General features: G+C 43.6%; 1 protein-coding gene across 1 annotated transcript in view; it reads right to left on the bottom strand.

Moving 5' to 3' along the window:
- The window catches only part of LOC137323411 (sperm-associated antigen 16 protein), a 982,420-nt gene that overhangs the window by 230,683 nt on the left and 734,550 nt on the right, over positions 1 to 17,187 (bottom strand). Inside the window, exon 15 of the mRNA XM_067986887.1 lies at positions 11,439 to 11,565. Within this exon, the coding sequence (XP_067842988.1) occupies positions 11,439 to 11,565 (127 nt within the window). The remainder of the gene's footprint in view (positions 1 to 11,438; positions 11,566 to 17,187) is intronic.

The raw sequence follows: 17,187 nt of genomic DNA on the forward strand, positions 1-17,187 counted from the left end.
ATATCGCCTGACACCAGTCATGGAGCCTGTTTGTGTAAATGCAATTTTGATCTGTTTTATGTGTGTGTAGGCACTGTCAGCCTCTCGTGCTGTGTTTTTAAAGGTTAATGGGTGTGGGGTACAACACCTGCTAGCAACGGCTCTCTGTTTGCCACCAAGAGAATTATAATATTGTGTTGTGTGTGTGTTGTTTTGTGTGTGTTCTGCGTGTGTGTTGCGTGGTGGGGAATGGGCAGCGGGCACTGGTGATCCATTCAACCAAAACAAGATCAAAATAAAACATCTTGTACACAAGTTCTTCTGACGTACCCCACCTGAAGCCTGGAGCTGATTGACACTCCAAAAAGATGAACAACATGAAGAGATTTTAAAGCAAGTTGCAGATCAATCAGCAGCTGATGTGGCAAAAATGTTATAAATCACGTTGCTTAGAGGCAAAATCACACTCGTCACACAGAGTACATTACAAAAATCACAGGATTTGCCAATGGATGGTAATGCATTGACAAATTAGTAGCCTTAACCATGGCATCAATTGATTAGTTGATAGAGATACTAGGTACTCAGTTTCTTCTCTGCAGAGGGTGGGGGCCACGATGGAAGGAGCTTTTCCTAAATTTCAGCAGAACCAACAGGCCATGAATAGCACTAAAGAGTGACAAATCCCCAGGACCAGATGGTTTCCATCCCAGGGTTTTAAAGGAAGTAGGTGAGCACACTGCAGATGCCCTAACTATAATCTTTCAAAGTTCTCTAGATTCAGGAACTGTCCCTCTAGATTGGAAAATTGCACATCACTCCACTTTTTAAGGAAGGAGAGAGAGGGAAACCGGGGAATTATAGACCAGTTAGCCTAACACCTGTTGTGGGGAAAATGCTGGAGTCTATAATTAAGGATAGGGTGACTGAACACCTCGAGAATTTTCAGTTAATCAGAGAGAGCCAGCATGGATTTGTGAAAGGTCGGTCGTGCCTGACAAACCTGATTGAATTTTTTGAAGAGGTGACTAAAGTAGTGGACAGGGGAATGTCAATGGATGTTATTTATATGGACTTCCAAAAGGCATTTGATAAGGTCCCACATAAGAGACTGTTAGCTAAGATAGAAGCCCATGGAATCGAGGGAAAAGTACGGACTTGGTTAGGAAGTTGGCTGAGCGAAAGGCGACAGAGAGTAGGGATAATGGGTAGGAACTCACATTGGCAGGATGTGACCAGTGGAGTCCCACAGGGATCTGTCTTGGGGCCTCAATTATTCACAATATTTATTAACGACTTAGATGAAGGCATAGAAAGTCTCATATCTAAGTTTGCCGATGACACAAAGATTGGTGGCATTGTAAGCAGTGTAGATGAAAACATAAAATTACAAAGCGATATTGCTAGATTTGGTGAATGGGCAAAACTGTGGCAAATGGAATTCAATGTAGACAAATGTGAGGTCATCCACTTTGGATCAAAAAAGGATAGAACAGGGTACTTTCAAAATGGTGAAAAGTTAAAAACAGTGGATGTCCAAAGGGACTTAAGGGTTCAGGTACATAGATCATGAAGTGTCATGAACAGGTACAGAAAATAATCAAGAAGGCTAATGGAATGTTGGCCTTTATATCTAGAGGACTAGAGTACAAGGGGGCAGAAGTTATGCTGCAGCTATACAAAACCCTGGTTAGACCGCACCTGGAGTACTGTGAGCAGTTCTGGGCACCGCACCTTCGGAAGGACATATTGGCCTTGGAGGGAGTGCAGCGTAAGTTTACTAAAATGATACCTGGACTTCAAGGGTTAAGTTACGAGAAGAGATTACACAAATTGGGGTTGTATTCTCTAGAGTTTAGAAAGTTAAGGGGTGATCTGATCGAAGTTTATAAGATATTAAGGGGAACAGATAGGGTGGATAGAGAGAAACTATTTCCGCTGGTTGGGGATTCTAGGAGTAGGGGGCACAGTCTAAAAATTAGAGCCAGACCTTTCAGGAGCGAGATTAGAAAACATTTCTACACACAAAGGGTGATAGAAGTTTGGAACTCTCTTCCGCAAACGGAAATTGCTAAATTTAAATGTGAAATAGAAAGCTTTTTGGCAACCAAAGGTATTAAGGGATATGGGCCAAAGGCAGGTATATGGAGTTAGATCACAGATCAGCCATGATCTTATCAAATGGCAGAGCAGGCACGAGGGGCTGAATGGCCTACTCCTGTTTCTATGTTCCTATGCTCCTGAACAGACTTCCAGGCACATATACCGATTTATTTTCTGGCCACTGACCCTCACTCCCAGCTGGTTTCAAAGGGCACGTTGTACAGCTGATAAGATGAAGTCACGTAAGGGTGAATTCTGATCCCATGTTTCCAGTGTGGAGCTGTGCTTGAAGGGAACATGAATTGGAGTAAGGACTATGATGCTGTTGTGATGATTCTCAACAAATTCTCCCTTTGAGTGCAGCTCCTTTCTAGGACAGCGGGATCAATCAATTTACCCTCTATATTCATACATAGCACTGTTAGTTTTTTTACTTTTTCCGCAATGCAATACTGGCGCATTACCATTCATACATGATACCATTCATGCATGTACAGCATCATTTTAGGCAACCCATCTTAATAGCAGCTGGACTTCTTGATTTTGGACCTTGCAAAACCAAAGCCAAAATCCAAATCAACAAAAAGGAAAAAAATTGTAGATGCTGGAAATCTGAAACAAAACAGTAAATGCTGGAAATACTCAGAGAAGAGAAAATGATTGATGTGGAGAGAAAATTATTTTGAAGATGATCTGCATGCAAGACATTGACTGGTTTGTTCTCTCTATGGATGCTGTCTTGACCTGAGTGTTTCCAGCATTTACTGTTTTTGAGCCAAAATCCAAATGTTCATTTTGACTTGAACATAATTGGCATCAGGAAATTGCTGCTGGCTGTGGAAGGGTAGATCTGCAATGGTGTATTTGGAGGGATTCTTAATAGCTGTGGTTTGGTGGTTGCACTCTCACCTCTGAGTCAGAATGTTGTGGGTTCAAGTCCCACTCCAGAGACTTGAGCACATAATCCAGGTTGACACTCCAGTGCAGTGCTGAGGGAGTGCTGCACAGTCGGAGATGCCGTCTTTCGGATGAGACGTTAAACCAAGGCCCCGTCTGCCCTCTCAGATGGATGTAAAAGATCCCACGGCACTATTTCGAAGAAGAGCAGGGGAGTTCTCCCCGGTGTCCTGAACAATATTCATCCCTCAACCAACATCATTAAAACAGATTATCTGGTCATTGCTGTTTGTGGGATCTTGCTGTGCACAAACCAGCTGCTGCGGTTCCTACATTACAACAGTGACTACACTTCAAAAAAGTACTTCATTAGTTGTAAAGCGCTTTGGAACATCCTGAGGATGTGAAAGGCGCTATAGAAATGCAAGTCTTTCACGTCTTTTACGTGTGGTAGGCAATTTTTTTTTTATTAGTAATTTCCAATTTAAGAATCAGGTGCCTCAAAATCTTGCAAAGTGAGACTTCAATCTGCTGGTCCCAGGTACTCCAACCCTGTCTGAATCTCTGGGGTCAGATGCATTTACATAAAGTGGGCAGGAACTCATACCAGCAGCAGCAGCAGCACCTGGCTGTCTGCTAGATGGGTGGAGGAGGAATTTTGCCTTGGAGGCCAGCTGCAATGGCCCAATGTGGCAGAACCAGACCAAGGCCCTTTGGTTTTTAAACAAAAATTGTCCCTTTTTGAAAAAGGCCAGTCTCCTTACGATAGCCAATCACTTAATGACCAGCCGCCATAAGGAAACTGGTCTCTCAAAATGTAATGGGCCTTACTTTTGCCAGGATGCAGTCCTGGCAAGTAGAGTGAGCCTGTTTCATGACGATGTCCATTATTTTGAGGACAACAGGGGCAGAACTGGAGGGACTTCCAACAGATGATGTCATTCCATCAGTCCTGCCTCTTTTCCTGACACCCTGAAGGGTGAAGACATAAGAAGTGTTTGTGCCTGAAGAAACCTCCAGCACGTGTCAAACGGGGCAGAGAGCCAACAGAACTGAATCCCTCCCCAAAAGTTGTCCTGATAGTTCCTCAGATTCGCAATAAAGCTGGCGTACTTTCTTTGGCCCCAAAAATATTTGAAACATTAAAGTTAGTTTTGGGTTTAATTCCTTGCAATCCTGGAATTGTGGCTTTGAGTTTAGTAGCTTGAGGAAGGTGGGATCTATGTGTCAGACCAATCAGGATTAGGGCCAGGGATTTCCTCAGAGCTGCTCCCACTCTGCCACAGTCGTGGACTTTCCGCTGCACTTCCTGCGAAGGTACGGCAGCATATTGGGAGCAGCTGCGAGGAAATTGCCGGCCTAGGAGGTCAGAGTGACAGACTGATGATGTTTGTAGATCCATAGGAGGACTTTACAATTGTTTCATGCTGGACTTATGAGCACCTAGCACCAAAGTGGCATTATAGCAGGTCCACAAGAAATGATCCATTTCATCACTGAGAAATGAAGACTTATCTATGCCATATGATTTTCACAGCACACTTCCACAGACCAGAAGTATGATCTTCAATATGCTCGATGACCTACATTGGCTCACAGTCCCCGAAAGCCTCGATTCAAAAATTCTCATCCTCGTGTTCAAATCCCTCCATGGTCTCGCCCCTCCCAATCTCTGTTACCTCCTCCAGCTCTATCACGCTCCGCGATCTCTGCACTCCTCCAATTCTGGCCTCTAGTGCATTTCACATTTGCCCCACCATTGGCGGCTGTGCCTTCAGCCATCTAGGCCCTAAGCTCTGGAATTCTCTCCCTAAACCTCTCCGCCTTTCTCTCCTCCTTTAAGACACTCCTTACAACCTACTTCTTTAACCAAGCTTTTGGTCATCTGTCCTAATGTTTCCTTCTTTGGCTCGGTGTCAAGTTTTTTGTCTGACTACATTCCTGTGAATCGCCTATTGTGTGAGCTTTGTTAATTTGCATATTCTCAATAGTGGTATTTAACATTAATAAAAAAAAATACAATTGTGCCTGTGGGCTAAACAGCCCGCATTATATTTCGGGTTCCAGAGGACTTCCAGCCTCCAGTTCAACATTGCCCAAAGAGTTTTATGTCAGGTGATGTTATGATACAAAAGTTCTTTCTCTCACAGGGGCATCATACATCATTCATGGCTGTGAGGCTGGTGAGTTATGGTTCTCTCACAACAGCAATGCATCATCAGCATAAAATACCCCATCTGTTATTCTATCATAAAGGAGAAATGGGGAAAAATATGAATACAGTTAATGTAAAACTATCCCTCGAAGGCTTCTTTAGCTATGTACTCTAAATGACTTATGGTGAAGGATAGGGTTTACTGAAAATTGGGTTGTTTCTCTTGTAGTTTAGCAATAGCGATACATAAAATGATTTTATAAAATGAATGGCCTAAATGACACATGACCACCCCCTCTAAGACAGACCTATGAAATTATTACTTCAAGCATTATCTGGTTCGTTCTTTTCAATTATAGAAAAATGCAGCTTTTCCCTTTTCAACTGACAAGAAACACTCAAACAAACCTTGGAGTGAGATATTAAATAATGTCTATAGCTTGACTGGCATGAATTAAACAAAGAATGGGCTTGCTATGTAGCTGTCACTTTTCTGTCTAACCCCCAGGGATGAAGGATTTATCTTTGTCAGATGAAAAGAGCATAGACAGTTCTAATCGTTTCACAATAAGCACTGAAAGTGGTGGCAGTAGCGACATCAGTGGTCAAAGCATATTACTGAATGGAAGAAATAAAAATACTGAATCCACTCTAGATGATTGTATTGTATTTCAGGCACAAAACAACATTGTAGCAGGACCACAAGAGATTTTCCACCATAATTAGGATTCTGGGCCTATTTGTTTTATAGCTTCTGAAAATTAAGCTATACGAATCTCAACTATCAAATATGTGAGACAAATGTACAGGCTTTTTATTGTTCCTTTCGTTGAATAATGTTTAAGGTAACAGAGAGAGTAGATGAGGGCAATGAAGTTGACTTTCAAAAGGCGTTTGATAAAGTGCCGCACTGTAGGCTTATCGTCAAGATTGCGGCCCATGGAATAAAGGGGGCAGCAGTAACATGGATACAGAATTGGCTAAGTGACAGGAAACAGAGAGTAGTGGTGAACGGTTGTTTTTCGGGCTGGAGGGAGGTGTACAGTGGTGTTCCCCAGGGGTCGGTGCTGGGACCACTGCTTTCCTTGATATCTAGTAATGACTTGGACTTGGGTGTACAGGGCACAATTTCAAAATCTATGGATGACACAAAACTTGGAAGTGTAGTAAACAGTGAGGAGGATAGTGATAGTGATAAACTTCAAGAGGATATAGACAGGCTGGTGGAATGGGCGGACACGTGGCAGATGAAATTTAACGCAGAAAAATGCGAAGTGATACATTTCGGTAGGAAGAACGAGGAGAGGCAATATAAACTAGAGGGCACAACTCTAAAAGGGGATAGGAACAGAGAGATCTGGGGGCATATGTGCACAAATCGTTGAAGGTGGCAGGGCAGGTTGAGAAAGCAGTTAAAAAAGCATATGGGATCCTGGGCTTTATAAATAGAGGCATAGAATAAAAAAGTATGGAAGTCATGATGAACCTTTATAAAACACTGGTTCGGCCACAACTGGAGTATTGTGTCCAGTTCTGGGCACCGCACTGTAGGAAAGATGTGAAGGCCTTAGAAAGGGTGCAGAAGAGATTTACTAGAATGATTCCAGGGATGAGGGACTTCAGTTACGTGGATAGACTGGAGAAGCTGGTCTCCTTGGAACAGAGACGGCTGCGAGGAGATTTGATAGAGGTAATCAAAATTATGAAGGGTCTAGACAGAGTAGATAGAGAGAAACTGTTCCCATTGGCCGAAGGGTCAAGAACCAGAGGACATAAATTTAAGGTGATTGGCTAAAGAACATGGTGACATGAGGAAAAACTTTTTTACACAGCGAGTGGTTAGGATCTGGAATGCACTGCCCGAGGGGGTTGTGGAGGCAGATTCATTCATGGCTTTCAAAAGGGAACTGTATAAGTACTTAAAAGGAAAAAATTTGCAGGGCTACGGGGATAGGGTGGGGGAGTGGGACTAGCTGGATTGCTCTTGCATAGAGCTGACGCGGACTCAATGGGCTGAATGGCCTCCTTCTGTGCTGTAACCTTTCTATGATTCTATGTTCTACAGTGTTAAGCTGAAAAATATAAAGCTGGATTACACGGTGGATAAAATGATAAGTTGAATTAAGTGTTTAGTGGAGCAGATTATTATTGTCAGCTTCATGCTTCAAGAAATATCCATGAGATACTGTAGTCAGGGTCAAACGGTGTGGTTTTCTTCAATGTTAACATTTGTAAATGTAATTTTGGCAGTATAATAGAGGTGCTGCCATAGTGTACATAGTTAGGGCATTTTTCCAACACCTTTTCTTATGTAAACAGCTTGACAACGATTTCTGTGATCACCTCCGTAAACTGAAATCTGCATCTTTATTATCTGCATTATTTAGGTTAGCCTAACTTTGATCTAACGGATAACTGCAATCATTGCGAATTGCTTACTGGAGAACACATAGGATGCCTGTTCTCATTTCCAACCTCAGTTACTTGAAACAAAATAAACTAATGACAAAAATTCCTGTATTTGTCACAATATGATCAATTTTTTGATAATTAATAAAGCGACACAGTTGAGCTATGTATGAGCAATATTAACATTTAGTGGGACTGCATATTGTTTCTCTTTAACCCACAGCTATGTAGACGTAGATAGGAATGGGCTTGTGCAATTACACTCTGAATGGAGCTGAGAAAAATGTCCTGAGACTCCAAGGTTCAGGATCAATGCTTCCTGAAATCAAACTTGTTAGTTTGTATGATTCAGTTAGACAGATGTAAGGAATCTTACAACACCACGTTATAGTCCAACAGTTTTATTTGAAAATCACAAGCTTTCGGAGCTTACCTCCTTCGTCAGGTGAGTGTGTGAAGGGTTCTAAAATCGCATATCATATATTGGGCTGGGAGACGATCACAACAATCAAAGGTGTCGTTGGTGTTCAGACAGGTTAGCCACGGAAAACATTACTGGGATGTAATGTTTTCCGTGGCCAGCCCGTCTGAACACCAACGACACCCCCGATCGCCGTGATCGTCTCCCAGCCCAATACACGATACGTGACTCCAGAACCTTTCACACACTCACCCGACGAAGGAGGCAAGCTCCGAAAGCCTCAAACAAAACTGTTGGACCATAACCTGGTGTTGTAAGATTCCTCACATTTGTCCACCCCAGTCCATCACCGGCTTCTCCACATCACAGTTTATAAAGGATCATGAAAAAATTCTGACTGCCCAAGGATCATTTTTTAAAATCGTTGTCCAGTACTTCCCCGGAGCGGAGAAACTACGCCATGTTCTCCGCAGCCTTCAACATGTCATGGATGACGACGAACACCTCGCTAAGGCCATCCCCACGCCTCCACTACTCGCCTTCAAACAGCCACCCAACTTCAAACAGACCATCGTTCGCAGCAAATTACCCAGCTTTCAGGACAACAGCGTCCACGACACCACACAACCCTGCCACGGCAACCTCTGCAAGACATGCCAGATCATCGACACAGATACCACCATCACACGAGAGGACACCACCCACCAGGTACATGGTTCATACTCCTGTGACTCAGCCAACGTTGTCTACCTCATATGTTGCAGGAAAGGATGCCCCAGAGCAAGATACATTGGCGAGACCATGCAGACACTGCGACAACAGATGAACGGGCACCGCGCAACAATCGCCAGACAGGAGGGTTCCCTGCCAGTCGGGGAACACTTCAGCAGTCAAGGACATTCAGCCACCGATCTTCGGGTAAGCGTTCTCCAAGGCGGCCTTTGACGCAAAATCGTCGAGCAGAAATTGATAGCTAAGTTCCGCACCCATGAGGACGGCTTCAACCGGGATCTTGGGTTCATGTCACGCTACACGTAACCCCACCAGCGGGAAGAAAGGAGAAAAAAAAAGTTATCTGTTTTTAATACAACTAAACATTCTCTCTCTCTCTCTCTCTCTGCCTTTCGGGTTTCATTCTCTCTCTGTCTGTGTAATCTGACCCATTGTGTATTCAGTATACTGGGATGTGGTGTTTTCTGTGGCTGGCCTGTCTGGGCACCAACGACACCTTTGATTGCTGTGGTTGTCTCCCAGCCTAGTATGTGCTGTGCGATTTTGAAGCCCTTCGCTCACTCACCTGGCGGGGAAGGTGGGCTCTGAAAGCTTGTGATTTTCAGGTGAAACTGTTGGACTATGGCCTGGTGTTGTAAGATTCCTTACATGGAAATTTAGGGCTTCATTGTGTTTAAATCGCACTCCACTGTCCACTATTTTAGTGGAGGTATTAACCTATTTAAAGTAAATGCCTCCATTAATTAGTAGCCACAGTAATGTCATATCAACGATACGTTTGTCTGCTACAATCAGTTATGGTCATTTCTGGGCGGAGGGGCGTTCTCCCACTTGTCCATGGTAACTTTGGCAGAAGAGCCGCGGAAACCCCAGAAAAACGGTGTTCGCACCATTGATCCTGTTTTTCCAGGTTTCTGCAGCTCTTGTGCCAAGGTTATGGTGGACAAGTGAGAGAAACAAGCAGAAATTCACCCCCACGATCTTCAATTCACCCCATGATCTTCAATTCACCCCGTGATCTTCAATTCACCCCCATGATCTTCAATTCACCTCGTGATCTTCAATTCACCCCCATGATCTTCAATTCATCCCATGATCTTCAATTCACCCCCATGATCTTCAATTCACCCCGTGATCTTCAATTCACCCCCATGATCTTCAATTCACCCCCATGATCTTCAATTCACCCCCATGATCTTCAATTCACCCCCATGATCTTCAATTCACCATGCCACCCACTGAAACACTTCCTTTGAAGAAAACTATGAACTATGTCATTAATATTTAATTTTTGGCAATAACATTTAACATCTAGCTTTAGGATTTTGAGGGTTTTTTTTAAAACTGGATTTAAAAAAATGATCCTTGGGCTGTCAGAATTTTTTCATGATCCTTTATAAACTGTGATGTGGAGAAGCCGGTGATGGACTGGGGTGAACAAATGTGAGGAATCTTACAACACCAGGTTATGGTCCAACAGTTTTGTTTGAGGCTTTCGGAGCTTGCCTCCTTCGTCGGGTGAGTGTGTGAAAGGTTCTGGAGTCACGTATCGTGTATTGGGCTGGGAGACGATCACGGCGATCGGGGGTGTCGTTGGTGTTCAGACGGGCTGGCCACGGAAAACATTACATCCCAGTACTGTTTTCCGTGGCTAACCTGTCTGAACACCAACGACACCTTTGATTGTTGTGATCGTCTCCCAGCCTAATATATGATATGCGATTTTAGAACCCTTCACACACTCACCTGACGAAGGAGGAAAGCTCCGAAAGCTTGTGATTTTCAAATAAAACAGTTGGACTATAACCTGGTGTTGTAAGATTCCTTATTTAATATTACAAGACAAGTCATTACTTACCTCATGTAAGGACAGTGTTCAACACAACTGCATGCAAGCACCAAAGGAATCGATGAATATATCTCACCTCCCTGTGTGTACAGTGCTCACATGTTTAAGGTTTAAAAGACATTTGCAAGGCTCTTCAACAGTAAGCTGATGTTCTACTTTGCCACAAGTGTGCTTGATAGCATGTATAGCAAACATGACAAAGAGGAAGACCTGAACTCAAGTGAAAACCCACAGGTTTGATTTTAATTGGTTTCAAAATACCATTTAGTACAGAATCTAAAAAAATCCGAATACACCCCTTGCGCTAATTACTGAAAACTATCAAAAGTGGTGCAAGTTTCGGCCTTCGAGAACCATCAAACTCCAAGATTGAGTCGTGGAGGCAAAAACATTGGATGCTACAATGGAAGGACATGAGGATCTCTCGAGATGGATGAATCAGTTGGGCCAAATGTCCTCCCTCATCCATAATCATCCTATGATCTTGTAAACTTGCTCTCACCTGTGCATGAAAACTCAAGGTAAAGAGTAAAATAATAGGAGCTATTCACATGGGCTTTGCAAAATCCAGGCTAAAATGTGCAATTACCAGAGTCGGAAGCATTCTTTATACGCTAAAGAAAATTAATTCTGTATAGTTTGGTCATGATGACAACTTGGCAGCCGCTGCACAAACTGAACATCTATCAAGCACTATACACCGAGATAAACATCTCATAACCACTTTCAACAGAGCAAAACCAAACCATCATTTCACCACCTCTATATTCTCTATGTTTGCGGAATGAACTATATTTTTCCAATGGCTAACAAATTGGACTAGAGACTGAAGTAAATTGAGAATAAAACCAGTTAATATGACACCTTGATGATCAAGAAGAAAAGATTCCTACCTGATGGATGAAAGGCCACTTGGTTGCCAGGGTGAGGGCCTGCATCAACTGAAAGCATTATTGCTACTTTTCGCACATCCCAAAGCTTTAGTACTCCATATGAGTCGCAGGAAACAACCGTATCACCCTGTCAGGCAAACATAAGGGAGGCTGTTTGTAATATATGAAGCTTCAGATTTATGTATCGCATTTTGGAATGACCTCAGAAAGGCACGTTAGGGAGGATAAAAACACAGCTTTCATGTGATCCCAACATCCTGAGATTGCAGTAGAGCTAAATGGGGTGAAATTTGATTCAGGCGGTAGTACAAAATGGACAAGAGCGAAAGGGCGGGATGTAAAATGGGCTGCTGATTCATTATTGCCCATTTTGCGCTAATGTGGAGGTCGAATTTCACCCTCAGACATTAATTACATAGAATTTACAGCACAGAAACAGACCATTCGGCCCAGCTAGTCCGTGCTGGTGTTTATGTTCCACACGAGCCTTCTCTCTAACCCTATCTAACCCTATCAGTATATCCTTCAATTCCTTTCTCCCTGATGTACTTGTCCAGCTTCCCCTTAAATGCATCTATGCTATTGGCCTCAACTACTCCATATGGTAGCAAGTTCCACATTTTCAGCATTGTCTGGGTAAAGAAGTTTATTCTGAATTCCTTTTGGATTTATTAATGACTATCTTATATTTATGACCTCTAGTTTTGAACTCCCCACAAGTGGAAACATCTTCTCTACGTCTACCCTATCGAGCCACTTCATAATTTTAAAGACCTCTACCAGGTCACCCCGCAGCCTTCTCTTTTCTAGAGAAAATATGCATCCTAGTGACAATTTGTGTTGTGTGCAATTAATTTAATTTGTCAATATATTTTGGGAAAAGGAATACTCTTTCCTATCAATTATAAAATGGGTTATATGATGATCACTATTTCCTCTAAAGTACCCCAAGAAAGTTACTCAAATCTAAAGCTCTATGGAGCATTCCATGCGATCCCAAAAGTACAATTTCATTGTTGCCTGTAATTGCTGAGTGAGTGTAGAATAGTGTTGAATCATGGGAACTTTGTTCTGTGGGCTTGTGTCAACTGGTATCTTGGCTCAGAGAAGCCATTCATCAAAAGGAGGAGACTTTCATCTCAGTCTACCCTAGTCTGTTTGATAAATAGGCAGTGGCTGACTTTACTGCCGCACTTTCAGATGCAACTTCTTGCCAAGGGGTGAGCCTGCACCAAGGGTGGGACTAGGCCATGTAAATGACCTGGCCCACCAAATCCAAATGCACTGAGGCCTGGGCAGGTCCAGTGCACCTCAGATGATCCGTGCCTGGCCAGTGTCAAGGGAGAGGGTGAGCAGGAAAATTGGCCCCATACCTTTCTACATGGAATCTTAGATGGGTCAAAGCTGGAAAATTTTAACTAGTTTCTGTTAATTGCTATTCTTGCTAAAGTTTCCTGTTTCCTTTTGCGATAATTAAGATATAGGTAGAGGCAAACACATAGGACCTGGAGTTTTATGCTAGCTTCAAAGGAGGGCCAGCTTCTAGAATACACAGAAATTACAACAAGGACACAGGCCATTCAGCCCAACCAGTCTGTGTCGGCATTTACCCTCCACATGAGCAAAAAGTTCTAATCACATTGACTCACCCTATACCCATATCCCTCCATCCCCTTTTCCTTCATCCACCTCTCCAATCTAATCTTGAATGTTGACATTGTTTCTGCCTCAACCACTAACCTTGGGAGTGAATTTCACATCCTCACAACTCTCTGTGCAAAGAAGTTTCTCCTGCCCTCTATTCCAAATCTCTTGCATTTAATCCGGTATTTATAGCCCCTTGTTCTTGACCTCTCAACTAATGGAAACAGACTGCTTCAAACTACCCTGTCCCATCCTTTCATATTTTTAAACACTTCTATCATACTGCACTTTTCTAACAAAAAAACCCCGATTTTTCAAGTCTTTTCTTGTCCCATGCATCTCTAAAGAAGCTGTACTGAAGAAATTCTGCTTGACTATCGTTACTAAACAGGACAGTGACTCGTAGTTTAGAATTCTGGTTAACCTGTCATACCTCGAATCCCAATTGTACCATCCAGACTGATTCCCCACAGAAAGGGTGAAAGTTTCCACCCTTGTGATGAACATTGTAATGTTACAAACTACATTTCTTCAGACAGTATGTATGGGGAAGCAAGGCAGATAACCATGTTGGTAAGTAACTTACCAGCTGTATGAGTGGATTTTACTATTTTACTATTTTAAAAATACGCAGGATGGGGATAATTTTAATACTGGGGAATCAGGTTGGATATATGAACAGGGGCATAATGATCTATAGGCTCCTAGAGGCAAACTCTCAAATACGTATTTAGAAGGCAGATTTTAATTTTTTTTATGCTTCAAGAAATGGTTAGTCACACATGCATGTGCACGCACGCATCTAGATGCAACAGTGGCAGCTCAAGGAGAGTCTCAATATTGTGGAAGTCTCTGCAAAATTGTTAACCTGATTAAACCTCTCAACGGCACTATGCTAAAACGCCTGAAATGACCTATTGGGCAAACATATTAAACAGCGTATTAATAACAGTAGGGACTGGATCATAAACTGCTTTCTTACTGTGCAAGAAAATGAATTTGATCATTAGCAATGGAAATACGAGCAGGGTGAGCATTTTTGTTTTGTTGGGGGGCTTCAGATATCTTAATTTTCTGGTTCTCACAAAGCAGCATCCAAACTTCTACTAAAAACATGTATCAACGAGGCGATGCAGTTGCACAGCACATTGGAGTTGTGCTTCTGATCCACCATGTGGGGACTTCTCAGTCTAAGCCAGGCCATCAGCAGGATGTGCAGAGTGAAGGCCAGGCACTATCACTTAGAAAGAAAAGGAAAATCTGAAGGATAGGTGAGGCACCCTTGCACACTTGAGAGCAGTTTTGTATGAAGTCCTGATCTAGTATGAAGTCCTTAACAGATCTAGCAGGTCTAACCACCTCCCCTTGACATTCAACGGCATTACCACCGCCGAATCCCCCACCATCAACATCCTGGGGGTCACCATTGACCAGAAACTTAACTGGACCAGCCATATAAATACTGTGGCTACAAGAGCAGGTCGGAGGCTGGGTATTCTGCGGCGAGTGACTCACCTCCTGACTCCCCAAAGCCTTTCCACCATCTACAAGGCACAAGTCAGGAGTGTGATGGAATACTCTCCACTTGCCTGGATGAGTGCAGCTCCAAAAACACTCAAGAAGCTCGACACCATCCAGGACAAAATAGCCCGCTTGATTGGCACCCCATCCACCACCCTAAACATTCACTCCCTTCACCACCGGCGCACAGTGGCTGCAGTGTGCACCATCCACAGGATACACTACAGCAACTCGCCAAGGCTTCTTCAACAGCACCTCCCAAATCCGCGACCTCTACCACCTAGAAGGACAAGAGCAGCAGGCACATGGGAACTACACCACCTGCAGGTTCCCCTCCAAATCACTCACCATCCCGACTTGGAAATATATCGCCGTTCCTTCATTGTCGCTGGGTCAAAATCCTGGAACTCCCTTCCTAACATCACTGTGGGAGAACCGTCACCACACGGACTGCAGCGGTTCAAGAAGGCGGCTCACCACCACCTTCTCAAGGGCAATTAGGGATGGGTAATAAATGCTGGCCTCGCCAGCGACACCCACACCCCATGAACAAATAAAAAAAAGGATGGGAGGGATGGTTCAGGTGAGGTGTTCTTTGATAAGCTGCTCTCTCAGAGCTCTGGCAGCTAAGGGCACTGGTGGCTGATGCCTCTCCTGTCCTTCCTCCTCTTGATGCTCCTCCTCCTGCTCCTGCTGCACTTCTTGCTGGGCAGTTGGTGGTAAGGGCTGTTAAGGTAAAGTAATAGAGCTTGTAGTAGACGACCTCAAATCTGGATACCCACTCAGGACTGTTCTGAAAATCTCTTCCTGAACGGTCCAGGCAGCAGAAGCGGTACTTGAGCGGACCAATTGTCTGTTCGATGATGTTTCTGGTTGGTGCCATGGCTCTCATTGTAGACCAGTTCTGCAACTGTGCCCGGGTTCCTGAAAGGAGTCATGAGCCATGTTTGAAAGGGATCGTCTTTGTTGCCCAGTAGCCAGCCTGGTTGGAATAAAGGTGGTATAGAGGAATGGCGCAGGATGAATGAGTCGTGCCTGCTACTAGGAAATAGGCCTGCATGATACACTGTTTGTGGTCATTGTACATTGAGGGAATGAAATCCCTTTCAATTGATAAAGGTGCCAGGCTGGTGATGGGGAGCACACAAGGCAATATGGGTTTAGTCTATGGCACCTTGAACCCTGGAGAAGCCTGCAATGCAGGTGAGCCTAGTGCTCTCTCATCTTGGTTCACTCTGCCCATGGGGAAAGTAATGTAGCTGTTCCTCCTGGTGTAGAATTACATAGAATGTACAGCACAGAATCAGTCCATTTGGCCCAACTGCTCTGTGTCAGTGTTTATGTTCCCTCCCTACTTCATGTAACCCTATCAGAAAGCTATAGAGTAGTAATAACTGGGGACTTCAACTATCCTAATATAGACTGGGATAACAATAATAATATCAGGGGCACAGAGGGGGAGGAATTTTTGAAGTGTGTTCAAGATAACTTTCTTAACCAGTACGTTCCATGCCCAACAAGGAAGGAGGCATTGCTGGACTTGGTTCTAGGGAATGAGGTGGGCCATTTGGAGCAAATGTCAGTGGGAGAGCATTTAGGGAGCAGCGATAATAGTATCATAAGATTTAGAATAGCTGTGGAAAAGGACACGGACCACTCTAAAGTAAAAACACTCGATTGGAGGAGGGCCAATTTCAATGGAATGAGAACAGATCTGACTCGGGTAAATTGGAATCAAAGATTGGCAGGCAAAACTGTAATTGAACAGTGGGTGGCCTTTAAGGAGGACATGGTTCGGGTACAGTCTAGGCACATTCCCACGAGGCAGAAAGGTAGGGCAACTAAAGCCAGAGCTCCATGGATGACAAAAGAGGTAGTGAGTAAGATGAAATGGAAAAAAGGGGCATATGACAGTTGTCAGGTTGATAACACAAGTGAGAACCAGGCAGAATATAGAAAGTTCAGAGGAGAAGTGTAAAAGGAAATAAGAGGGGCAAAGAGAGAGGATGGGAATAGACTGGCGGCCAACATAAAAGGGAATCCAAAAGTCTTCTACAAGCATGTAAATAGTAAACGGGTAGTAAGAGGAGGGGTGGGTCCGATTAGGAACCATAAAGGAGATCTACGCATGGAGGCAGTGGGGATGGCTGAGGTACTAAATGAGTGCTTTGTATCTGTCTTTACCAAGGAAGAAGATGCTGCCAAAGTCTCAGTAAAGGAAGATATAGTTGAGATACTGGATGGGCTAAAAATTGATAAAGAAGAAGTACTTGAAAGGCTAACTGTACTTAAAGTAGATAAGTCACCCAGTCCAGATGGGATGCATCCTAGGTTGCTGAGGGAAGTAAGGGTGGAAATTGCAGAGGTACTGGCCACAATCTTCCAAGCATCCGTAGATAGGGGTCGGTGCCAGAGGACTGGAGAATTGCAAATGTTACACCCTTGTTCAAAAAAGGGTGCAAGGATAAACCCAGCAACGATAGGCCATTCGGTTCAACCTCAGTGGTGGAGAAACTTTTAGAAACGATAATCTGGGACAGAATTAACAGTCACTTGGACGAGAATGGATTCGGGAAAGCCAGCA

This window comes from Heptranchias perlo, chromosome 7 (assembly GCF_035084215.1).
Source record: "Heptranchias perlo isolate sHepPer1 chromosome 7, sHepPer1.hap1, whole genome shotgun sequence".
Taxonomy (NCBI): domain Eukaryota; kingdom Metazoa; phylum Chordata; class Chondrichthyes; order Hexanchiformes; family Hexanchidae; genus Heptranchias; species Heptranchias perlo.